This window comes from Haliaeetus albicilla, chromosome 4 (genome assembly GCF_947461875.1).
Source record: "Haliaeetus albicilla chromosome 4, bHalAlb1.1, whole genome shotgun sequence".
NCBI lineage: Eukaryota > Metazoa > Chordata > Aves > Accipitriformes > Accipitridae > Haliaeetus > Haliaeetus albicilla.
Window position 1 is genome coordinate 521,698 of NC_091486.1, and position 13,128 is coordinate 534,825.

Below are 13,128 nucleotides of genomic sequence, written 5' to 3' on the forward strand. Positions count from 1 at the left end.
TCCTGATATGAGAGAGCAGAGCAAAAAGCAGGAGCACACCACCAGATTTCAGGAGCAGACACTGTAACCTCTTCAGAGTTCTGCTTGGAAGAATCCCATGGCATATAGTCCTGGAGAGAAGAGGGATCCAAAGATGCTGGTTGACACTCAAGGATAATGTCCTGCAAGCTCAAGAAAGGGCCATCCTGACAAGCAGGAAATAAAGCAAATATAGCATGAGGCCTGCATGGATAAGCAAGGAGCTCTTAACTGAACACAAGCTGGATGGGGCTTTGAGCAACCTGACCTAGTGAAAGATGTCCCTGTCTACTGCAGGGGTTTGGAACTAGGTGGTAGTTAAAGATCCCTTCCAACCCAGCCCATTCTGTGATTCTATGATACTATAAGATGATGACTGCCTTGGTGGATGGATGTTGTCTACCTTGACTTTAGTAAGGCTTCTGACACTGTCTCCCATAACACTGTCACGGACAAGCTGATGAAGTACAGGTTACATAAGTGCAGAGTGAGGTGGACCCAAAATTGGCTGCATGAATGAGCACAGAAGGTTGTGATCGGTCCAGCTGGAGGCAACTCACTAGTGGTATACTCCAGCAATCAACGCTGGGTCCAGTACTGTTTAACATCTTCATTAATGACCTACATGATGGGACAGTGTGCAACCTAATCAAGTCTGCAGATGATACAAAACTGGGAGGAACAGCTGACATGCCAGACAACTGTGATGGCATTCTGATGGACCTTGACAGGCTGGAGAACCTGGCTGAGTGGAATCTCATGAAGTTCAACCAAGGGAAATGCAAAGTCCTCCATCTGAGGAGTAACCCCAGGCATCAGTACACAATGGGGGCTGACAGGCTGGAAAGCAGCTGTGCAGAAAAGGACCTTGGGGTTCTGGTGGTAAACAAACAGACCATAAGATTGCAATGCACCCTTGTGGCAAAGGCAGCCTACAGCATCCTGGGCTGCATGAGGAAGAGTGTGGCCAGCAGGTTCAGGGAGGCAATCCTCCTCTGCTCAGTACTGGTGAGACCACACCTGAAGTACTGTGTCCAGTTCTGGGCTTCCCAGTACAAGAAAGAGACAGACCTACTGAGCATTAACTGACTACCATCTCTTCCTAGGGTAAAGCAGGGAAGTCAAAACGACAGGTCCAAGTTGTAACAGGTGAATGGGGCTTGCAGTGGCATGTTCAGAGCCAAGGTATTCAGTACTAATATAGCAGAAGTCCAGCCTGAAAATTAAACTCCAGTCCAAATTTACAGCAATGAAAAAAATCCTGAATGCAGTGGATGAATAATAAAACAATGAAATGAAAGAGTTTAAAGACTAGAAAAAGAGCCAGAGTCAAAAAAAAGCAATGTTCATGTGGATGTCACTTTAAAAATATGAGAGGCTGCACAGAATTCCTTTGCACCAAACATGGAGGGAGGTCTCAGGTTTGAATTGAGTTTGTACAGCTTTGAACAGAGATGGCTAAGGCAGCAGCTGACTGTCATTCTTTACCTAACAGGAGGCCACAATCAGACTCTTCTTGGAGAGGCACAGTAACAGGATGAGAGGCAATGAACACAGGCTGGAACACAGGAAATTCACACTAGATATAAAGGAAAAAAAATTCACTGAGGACACCGAAACAAGTTGCCCGAAGATATGGGGGAATATTCATCCTTGGAGTTACTGAACACTCGACTGAACAAGGCCCTGAGCAAACTGTTCTAACTGGATGTGCTTCCAGTGAGGTGGTGGACCAGAAACCTCCAGGGGCCCCTTACAACCTCAAGTAGTCTATGCTTTTTTAACACTTGAAAAACTCAGGTACTCTTAAGTCTACAAGAAGCCAAAGCTAAAATCTGGGGATCTGTATTTCAGGCAGCTGTAACAATGAAAAGGCAGTTACTGCAGTCCTCTTTGGCAACAAAGCCATTTAGTACAGAGTGAAATTCCCCAAAATTTATGCAGTAGTGCTATAATATCCATGAGAGGAAGGTGGTTGCTGCTTCCTCCCCCATCATGTCCTAGAGTCAGCAAAACACATGTCCACCTCCAAAAGGCACTAGTTTTAAACAGACATGCAGATCAATTATGTGGAAAAAACATGAATCACATGCAAGCAATAAAAATGCTCCAAATGATAATCAAAGCAGAACACATGAGCTTGACATACGATGCAGAGTTGGAATATCATATTCATCATGTTCATGAATGAGGCAGTTTTCTTCACGAAGAGAATAACATAAGATAAAAGGAAAAGCAGGAGCATGGCATGGTTGTGGTCCATCTCAGAACTCCAAAACAGGGAGTGAGACATAATAAAAGGGGAAGCAGTAACAGTAAGACGCAATTCAATGTCTCCTAAAACAACACTCCTGCTTCTCTAGCAGGGAGTGGAAGTGTGACAACTTCCAATCCCATGTTCATCTAGGAAAAATTTCTGCAGTCACCCTTATCTGCAAGGTTATTGCAGATTAATTATTTGATTTCTTGCACGTGTAGCACAAGTATCCAGTTTTTAAAGAGAGATATTTAACACTGGTGGTCAAAAGCCAGAAAACAGTCATTTACAGCTTAAAAGCACCTAAGATTTCACAAAAATCTGTAGCCAAAATCTCTGCACTATCACATACTAGGACACCTAAGATCAGGATATTACATTTCCTTTGACATGGGACAATTTGCACAGAGCTTTAACTTTTTGGCGCTACAAAACTATAGCTCAGCTCATTCAATAGGCAAACTGCAGGTAAATCAAGGTATTTTCAAAGCGGACTCGAAAATTGTTTCTAACGTTTGTCATTTTGTAACTACATAAAATAGCTAGAGACATGCAAATTTATTACCATTGCTTGCTGCTGTTCACTGTAAGACATTCACTTTTGTCAACAGATGATTCTAATGAACAAATATAGCAGAAAGCCAGAAAGCTTTGCTCAGTGCTAACAGCAGTTTTATGGAGAACTGTGGACTCTCTCTCCCGCTGTGAACCTGGGCATTATTGTATTCATATTATGATATGTTGCTACAAAATACCTTCAACTGTAGAATTTTGAAACAATGTGCTAATGACTTTTGTGGTACTTTAAAACCTCATATTACCTTTATTAAGATTGCAGTGTGCATTTCAGTATCTTTCATGAAGCATTCTAAATGTAGGACTGTTTTTTTTAAAGCATCGGATTTTGGATATTACCGACAAGTCTTAGGTTCATAATAACATTTACTGGGCTGCATTAGCATTCTTTTTCTATTGCAGTTCCAATGTATTATAATTTGCTGGACTTTTCCAGAATAAACACATTATATACTTCCTTTGAAAATGAAATGGAGACTGTTTCTTTTTTTTTGCCCCAGCTGAACCAACATGTTTGTGCCTTCACAACAAAACCACAGAATTAGCGCTCATATTAAAATCTATAGCCTTCCAAAATTTAAAGTGGTGTTGTCAGAATTTAAAAGATTATCATCAAAATTGCTAGCACGTTCTTTGCCAAAATTTTGCTATTGACGATTTCAAAAGTTGGTTTACTAGCAATATTTCTCCTATACATCTTGCCATACTAAGAAAATCCCATGCATCAATTTTTGTTTCGTCTTTTATACTAAAAATACTCCCTTTTACTTGCAATATTTTCTAGCTGGAATGTAGTATAATATCCTCCCATCTTCCCTCTAGGAATCACCAACTCCCAAGCCCTAACCTCATTACTGAAGTTTTCTTCACACTGCTTTTACCAAGTTTTTAATTTTGAATTTTTAATTAGCTAAACCTACTGCCACATATATGGCAGCCATGCTTCTGAACACTACCAGAACATTTTTCTTGCAGGGTTATTTATGTAAGCAAATTGCCCATTATTGTTAGAATCTGACAGGCTCTACTAATAGATTCCAAGTCAGAAGTGCTTTTTCAGAGATTTGTCTATTTCACAACTCTTAGAAAAAGTAACGGTAATTCACATATTTATCTATCACAACTGAATGGACTCACATGTTCTAAATGAAAGGTTCACCTAGAAGGCAGAATTTCACATAGTTCTTTAAAAAATATATATGTTACTTGTTCAACAGAGATCAAAGTATCATTTTGCTCTTAGCGTTAGTCAGATTTACAGATCCAGCAAACGTGAACATGCACAAAAGCAACAACCTCAAGCATTAGTTGACGCCAGATACAGTCCTAGAATGACTGATGCACTTTCAAGTGTTCCAGAAGTCCTGACCTAACCAATACCTACTAAAGAGCACCATAAAAGGCCTCTGTATGACAATTTTAAACAACTTGGATAATGCTCATCTATTCAATTTAGAACCTATGCTCTTTTCTTTTTAGCCTATAAAAAAATCTTTCATAGTAACACCCTAACTTTAACAGAAAGATTCAACAGAAACGTGCTATCATTAAGAACATCCTTTTTTCCACCTCAGGACTTTACCTGCAACAGAGTTTGGACGAGGCATTATTAAAGAGCCAGAACTTTGAGCATAAGGAACGGGACCCTCTCCTGGTGGTACTGGTTTTGGCAAATTCTCAACAGATCCAACGGTCTCCTCTTCTGCAACTGGTGAACAATTATCTGTTCTTCGATCATGACTAATCCCTTGATGTTTTCCAGCTCTAAGACTCCCATCCTTGTTCCATTCCAAACTGGATCCACTACGATCATCATTTTCTGATGAACTTGTTATAGTTGCTGAAAAAGAGAGAAAAAAAACCTAAAGTACACATCAGAGGAAAATGGTGCACTCATGTTAATATGTGTTGTAATTTTCATACTCAAATGGCATTTTGGGCCAGCAGATATTCAAGTATTTCTTCACTGGATATTTCGTTGAGTTTAAGGAATATTATTTATCTAAAAGAACTGAACAACAGTTTCTCAGATTAGGAAGAACACCTGAGAAAGGAGACAAGAAAAAGTTCTGAATAATCCAGGTGTATCTTTAGATCTATGCAATTTGTGCTGAGGGCGGGGGGGGGGGGGGGGGGGGGACCCAGAGCATTTATGACTTTATATGAAGGATCTACTACTTCACCAAAACATGTGTCAACTTGTTTTCAAAATTAAAATTCTATAACATATCTTGCAAATTTGCAAACCACTCTGTAAACATGAAGACAACAAAAGTGCATTAAGAAGTAAAAACAGCATGTAGAGCCATAAAAAAATTTAAATGCATCTTTTTGATGATTCACATTTTTGAAGACTAATATTTTAAAAAAAGAATTCAAAATTCACTTCTTCGAAAAAACTTCCACAGTTCTTCCAAAGTTGGAAGGCTTTCCATAAGCCTACTTGTGGCCAAACATCCTGTATATTGTGAAGCATAAATGACAAAAATTCAATGTTGTTCAGAGATCTAGCTCACCTAACATAGATAGCTACATTAGGATTACAACCAGCCTGCACTCACATACTTGGCAAACTAATCCTGAGAGAAAGCTTCCACCAACTGAGCGGTATACTACATCTTAAGTACCTACCACATTTCACCCTCAGAAAGAGTATACAAGGCTTGATGGATGTTTGATCAGACCCAGTACTGTATATGAACAAAAATTCAGATTATATTAAACATACTGATTTAGGTTTTTAAGTATTTCAGTGTACTGCAGTGTAAAATAAATCAGAGGCTCAAATAAAGGCTTTTTTTTTTTTTTCTGATGTCATTATAAACCAACCAAAAAACATCTACAAATAATTTTTCAACAGTTTGTGAAACTTTTTGGCAGTAAGATGTGGGATTTTTGCTATGAAAATTTCAGATGCCACAAAATAAGCAGCACAAAGCTAGACAGATCCTCAGCTAAAAGACAACTAAAGACCACACAGGTGGTTTTGGATGCTGCATTACAGAACAGTAGTCTTCCACTGCTGCAGTGATTCACTTGATGAAAGCTGAAACAACACAAACTGCATTATCTAGAGTGCTCCAAATATTCCAATTTGGTGGTTGAGGGTTATCAGTGTGCATCTTTAGTTCCTCAAGATTGTAGTTAATCAAGGCCTCCTGCAATAACTGAATGTGTGAAGAATTTATATTCCTAAAGACCTACTTGAGTAATGTTTGATAAAACTATGCTAATGTGCTCACGTAAAAACACTTTGCAAGTATATACTGGTTTTTGTATGTTTAATAGTGAAATTACTCTGCTTCATTTAAAATGTTTTTCAATACTTAGATTAAACTCTCACAAAATAACTGAACAACAAATACTTATTAAAGGTTAGACCAACACTCAATGTGTTTTGAACACTTGAATGCAACAGAGGAAGACATAAAATGAGATGAAAGGGCACCAGGATTTAAAAAAAAAAAATCAATGCCAGTTCAAATAATATCTATGTGAACTGTGGAGCCTCCCCAGGCTAAGTTTTTAAATGTTAAAGGTATATATGTGGCAATTCTACACTCAACTCACCAAATCATTAAGTAAAACATTCTGGCATATTAGACTGCTAACAAAATGCAAACACACAGACTTCTCCTTAGAATTCTGAGGCTTCTCCAGTCAGAAGAAGCACCAACTATTCTTTTTTCACATCAACTGCACTGCGGCTTCAGCCTTGTAGGACGATGAGGTACTCATACAACTTTGCATCCTTCCTGCTTCGCCTCACATTCACAAGAAATTTAAGACCTGATGCTTAAATTCAAGAGCTTCTATTCTAAGAAATACCAGTAATATGATATACATTTTAGAGGCAACAGAAGAAAAAGCTTTTCAGGCATTTCATTAACCTTTGTACACAGCTTAGACTGTACTTATGCATGACAAATTTATTTCATTTTTATGGTCATGTCAAAAAAATCTGGCTCCTCCTGAAGTATGAAATAGTTAAAACTATGATTATTCCTGGAGTGAAATGTAGCATCAGGAAACCTCACTGCTCAAGATTTCCATACTGAAACAGTGGCAAGTATCCTGAAAAAGCTTACATTTTGGCCATTAGCCCAGTCTTTTCTGCTACTTAGCTCATTACTGAAGATTAAAACCTGCTTCCACTATTATGTCAGACTCAATAGAAACAACTACAGCAGGAAAACATTAGAAAACTAGAAGAAACCTAAACTGTAAGTGAAAAAAAGAGGGAAAGGAAGAAAAGATAGATTTCCCATCAGAGTCTGCTGGCCCAGGAAACATAGTGGGAGTAGAAATACAATGGAAGCCCACATAAGTGGCATGAAAGAGAAAGCTATTTTCATGGTTGGATCAACTCTGTCAAAGACATTAGAAAACATATACTTGCTAAACATAATTTAAAATGCACATTTACTACTAATAACAAATTTGAATGCACAGACACATTTGTATTTAAAAAACAAAAACACAGGTCATTTATCAGAGAGATGCCTCTTATTTCCCTTCTTGGTTTCATGCCTTTACAGATGTAAGGGGTGCTGTCATGGGTTGCCAAGGGACAAGTGGTGTTCAAATTCTCCCTGATTTTGAGGCACAAATGACAGCTCTGCAGAACTGTGGCAGATTATTTTCATATGGTCCCATGATCATGAACCATATATGCTTGACTGAAGAAACTATACAGAGTTCTCCCCCACCTGCTCTCACACTCATACTCTTCACAACTCCGCCATGCTCTCTCTTCTCCCTTTATAATGAAGGACTTCTTTTCATGTTTCTCCTATTTTTGAAACTCCCTCCTTTTCATTAGTTCAATAAGCAACTTTTATCATTGGGTTAAAAAACCTTTTCTTAAAAATATTAGTACTTACAAGGTTATACAATGGATGATGTAGTTGTCATGCCAATATACTACTTTAAACAAACACGAAGCTAGTTCTGAACTAATTTAGAACATGGACATACTCATAGAGTATTTCAAGCTTGCAAAACATGTGTAGTAGGTTCATATCAGTATCGACGCTTGTCCACTTGAGAGAAGGAAAGCTCTCAGTCAAGAACAGGTTTTAAAGAAGGTTAAAGAATAGAGCTCCAGCCTATTATCCTGCCTTTCTGGAAGGAAAGAAAGAATCCGCTCCACTCCAAAACCAGCAGCTACTTCTATAGTCTTGGATGAACTACGCATCACTGATACTGTAAATGTATTTATTCCAAGACTTCATAAAGTATCTGTAATGTCACAGAAGATGCATTTCTTATAAACTGCACATACAAAACATACATGCATCCCTCCCCTGGGCTGCAGTACCTCACCCAAGAGCTCAGTAAGGCTGAAAGTATGTAATTAACAGAGAATGAGGATGCCTTTTTCCCATTCTATATCACTGTGCTGGTTTTGGCTGGGATAGAGTTAATTTTCTTTCTAGGAGCTGCTAGAGTGTTATGTTTTGCATTTAGTATGAAAAGAATGTTGATAACATAAACTGATGTTTTCAGTTGCTGCTAAGTAATGTTTAGACTAAGTCAAGGATTTTTCAGCTTCTCATGCGCAGCCAGCAAGAAAGCTGGAGGGGCACAAGTTGGAAGGGGACACAACCAGGGCAGCTGACCCCAACTGGCCAAAGAAATATTTCATACCATATGATGTCATGCCCAATATATAAACTGGGGGAAGTTGGCATAAGGGGATCACTGCTCGGGAACTAACTGGGCATTGGTCAGTGAGAGGTGAGCAACTGCATTGTGCACCACTTGTTTTGTATATTCCAGTCCTTCTATTATTATTGTAATTTTATTATTATTATCATTATTAGTTTCTTCCTTTCTGTTCTATTAAACTGTTCTTATCTCAACCCACAAGTTTTACCTTTTTCGTTCTGATTCTATCCCCCATCCCACTGGGTGGGGGCGAGTGAGTGAGCAGCTGTGTGGTACTTAGTTGCTGGCTGGGGTTAAACCATGACACCATACGACGTCATGCTCAGTGTACAAAACTTGGGGAAGAAGAAGGTAGGGGAGGACGTTCGGAGTGATGGTGTTTGTCTTCCCAAGTCACCGTTACACATGATGGAGCCCTGCTTTCCTGGAGATGGCTGAACACCTGCCTGCCGATGGGAAGTGGTGAATTAATTCCTTGTTTTGCTTGGCTTGCACAGGCAGCTTTTGCTTTCTCTATTAAACTGTCTTTATCTTAACCCACGAGTTTCCACACTTTTACCCTTCGATTCTCTCCCCATCCCACTGTGGGGGGGAGTGAGCAGCTGTGTGGGGCTTAGTTGCCACCTGGGGTTAAACCACAACAATCATGTACTAGAGAAGCAATTTAGTGTATTAGTAACGCCAATTTTTGTATTCACATTGATGCTACTCTCACCGATATAAACAAAAGTTGCATGCAAAACACTGTGCAGTCCTTAAACTTTTTTTGCAAAGTCAACTAAGTTTTTCAGTGCGGTACCACTTTAAACAAATGAATAAACACATTGATTTAGATCTCCAAACAACTAAGTATTCCAAACCAACGTGACTCCTCTTTTTATAAAGGGCAAACACTCATCACTTGGAGAAGCCTTAACAAAGGTCCCAAATTCTTAAGAAACATGCCTAAGCAGAAGTGCCTAATAGTCTACATATCACTTACAGAGCTAGTAAAAGCTTAAGCATAGATGCATTTATGAAGCTAGAAGTATCTTTGTAACCATGTCCTATGTGGGAAGCCTGTTTTGGTTTAATGGCACAACTCTCAGATCCCTGTGTCATTCAGAGAACTGATTTAAACTACTCTATTAAAAAAGCAAAACTCCTGTAAAACATTTTAAACAAGGAAATGACTAAGGTATACTGACAGATAAATATTTTTTGCCACAAGAGGCATTACTGTTTCTTCTAGACATACACTGCTGTACTTTTACACCAACATACTCACCTGTACAATCATTTCAGTTTGTTTTATACTTGCATCAGTGTAATCAAAACAGGAAACCCTAAATTCTGACAAAACCTATAACTAATGTACTCTATTGTCAAGTCAAGCAGTGACTGAATCCTGTGAACCCAAGAGCAACAATACTGATATACCCTTTCCTTTACATCAAAATGTAAATACTATCCCAAAACTAGATCCTACACAAAATTAACCATGGACAATGGCTTTTATCAATCTACTATGGAATGAGGTCACAAAATCATTTTCTAAAACTGAAGTACTTAAGTGTTACACAGATGAGTCTTTTGACGCATGATGAACACCTCTTTTAGGGTAACTGATCAGTAAAAATAGTATTATGTCATAAATTATGAATATTAGTTACTTCACTTTATTATAAAATGCAAGAACATCTATAAAGTCAGAGTGAAGTGTTATCAACTGTGTTTTGAAAACTACTTCTTGGCAAGTATTACACCAATGATCATCATGTTAGTATTCATAACGGCAGGCAGAGACCACTTTCAGTTGGAATTCCTTCTATAAACCAAAGTTGGAAATAAAAAGGTACTAAGTTCAGTCAAAGACAATGACACATCTTAAGCTTACTTTGTTAAATATAGGCATTTAAGATTTAGAATTACTTCCCTTTTTCAGTCTCTCTAAATTTAGTCCATCAGCTAGACTTAGATAAACTGAAAGCTCACCTTCTCAATTTGTATATTGAGAAAGCATCAGGTTAGGGGGCATTTTGTGCTTTGTTTTTGTTGGTAAGCTTAACAGCTGTTACAAAATAAATTTTAAAAGGGATCAATTGGTTAAGGAGTCAGCATTTTAAAAGAAATATTGACTAAACCAATAAAGAAGAACAAACTTTCCTACAACAGTTTGTAGCAACATGAAAAATATGCTTTTTACATCTTAGTCTGACTTTCCAGAAAATAATATTAAAGCAGCCACTTAGGTGCCCAAAGGTACAGGTAGATAGCGGTACAAAGATTCAATAGGGCAGGGAGCAGAAATAGGGAAGATGGTACAAACGAGGCAGCAAAGAATTTAGATCTTTTCTTTAATCCTGAACAGACCTACTGAAATATTCAGCTAGTTGGTAAAAGGAGCTATGGAACAGTTGGTCTGCGATGGTAGCTGCCTCTAAAGATAGCTGACTCCCCACAGAAGCAGCATATATAGCCTCAGTTCAGTCATCTATTCAGTGGAGGATCACACAATTTCACCTTTTCCATGATGCCCCATTTTAGCTTCATTTTCATGCCAATTACTCAAACATTTGCACTGTTTTTAAATGATTTGATTTATGTTATTCTCATAAGAAGTAGCATAAACTATTTTTTCCTCAGCTGGAAATTAAACCAGCTTCAAGCTATGCTGTGCTTCACCATTATGAAATGCATTGTAGAGACATATAATGGAAAAAGGCAGAAGAAAATATGAAATGGAGCATAACAGAGGAAATTAATGATTTTAAAGGAAAACATGGAGAAATTAGAACTGCACCAGGAAAACAAGAGAAATGCACACCTAACAACAGTAACTGTTATAGCCAAAGAATATGATTTGAATCTTTCAGGTACAGAGGATTTGAAACAGAATCCGTGGCAGTATAAAATTGAACACAATGTCATGAAGCAGCTATTCAGACTTGTACTATTAAGAGAAGAATAATTTCTATTAATTGCATTACTAATTAAGACGCTTACCTATAATTCCACTGTCCTTGCTCTCCAGGGTGGAGCTAGGGCTGCTAATGGTTCCACAGGGACTACCTTTGTTAGCTGCTGTTTTGCCAACACAGCTGTTGAGAGTAGAGCAGGGACTATCAGTGCTAGGTGATGTAGTGCTGCTTGTGAGGGTGGAACATGGACTCACTCCTTGACTGGCTACTGTACACTGCAATGTGAAGAAAAATGAATAGTTATTGCACAGGAGTCAGTATGCTACTGTGCTGAAAAATAGAAACATCAAGGTGAAGTAGAATAAGAACAAAGCAAAGAGCCCATTTTTCAAACAAAAACTTCAAGGAGCTGAAACTTTCTTTTGATTGGGAACCTTAGTGACATATTTTCAGATTACTCTTAAAAAGTGAATTCTGAAGAAAAAAGGGAATTTCACAGTTCAGTGGAAGAGTTGCAGTGAGGCAGATTTCTTCTCCATTAAACATTTTACTGGATACCCCTCCCCTCCGCCCCCAGTATTTATTTTTGGGTTAGAAACACTAGAACTGCAGACTTATTCACATTTTACTATCAATAAAACCCAAACCGATGCACTAAGATTTGTGAGGCCTTGGACTAAAAGTGGAGAGAGGGGGGAAGAAAGAGAGATTGGTAGTTACTGTGCAGTTTTGGTTAGCAGATGCATTTCATATGGATAGCAACTGCTTGCTTCTCCCTAATTCCTCTACCCTCAAATGACAGAGAAAGACTGTCAAATGAAGTGAACTTCTCAGGGGAAAAAAAAAAAACCACCACACACGCCCCAAAAGCATGCTCCTATTTTAACAAACCACTGACATTTTTCATTCTTATAAATCACTGAGAACAGAAGGAAAAAAAAGTTCCTCCTAAATACTAAAATAAGGCAGAGAGAACCCTAGAAGCTATTCACATTCACAGTAGATTATCTTCCAGAAATGATGAGAAGTCTACTCTATTTTTTTTAAAGAATGCAATGCCAACTCACAACTTCAAAACACACACTTGTTATAAGTAATTTACAATTCTATTACCATATGTCTATTAAAATATAATGCATTTTAGTAAATATCAAGTAACTGCAACTAGCGGATAGAGGAAATAGCATTAGTCCTCTCAGAAACAGGATGAATATTAAATGTATTATTTTCCGTTATCCTACCATGATTTCATTTTTCTCTTCTATATGAGCAGAAGTTGGGATCCCTTCTCCCAGTAAAAAACCCAATCTTGTCATCAATTCTTGTGCTGCAGGAGAACAGCTTGAGTCTTTATCAGGCTTTGCTTTGGAGTGGGGGAAAAAGGTTGAAGATTAGAGTCTTGTATTTGGAAACCGTTACAAGAGGTAGCAAAATTACAATCAAATGTAAACACCAGTTCTTCTGTCAGCAATATGTCCAACAAAGAAACTAATGCCGTTTAAACTTTTTGTCCATTAGACTTTAAATTGTTGGTGGGTCTTGGATCCTCTACATATCTGCACAAACACAGGGGAGAAAAAACCTACCCTGCCAGTCAAACCAGAAATGGTTAAGTGCAACCAGTTCATCACTGGACTGATGATCGATGTGATTATTCTAACAGCAGCATTAAACTCAGTGCTATCTAAGCTCAGTGGCAGACTGAAA

At 38.2% G+C, this 13,128-nt stretch overlaps 1 protein-coding gene across 10 annotated transcripts in view; it reads right to left on the reverse strand.

The window, feature by feature from the left end:
• The window catches only part of TANC1 (tetratricopeptide repeat, ankyrin repeat and coiled-coil containing 1), a 119,554-nt gene that overhangs the window by 31,745 nt on the left and 74,681 nt on the right, over window positions 1-13,128 (reverse strand). For all 10 annotated transcript variants that reach the window (XM_069780567.1, XM_069780566.1, XM_069780573.1 and 7 more), the window contains 3 exons: window positions 12,663-12,784; window positions 11,507-11,696; window positions 4,434-4,691 (listed from right to left, as the gene is read on the reverse strand). In XM_069780567.1, the coding sequence (XP_069636668.1) occupies window positions 4,434-4,691; window positions 11,507-11,696; window positions 12,663-12,784 (570 nt within the window). The remainder of the gene's footprint in view (window positions 1-4,433; window positions 4,692-11,506; window positions 11,697-12,662; window positions 12,785-13,128) is intronic.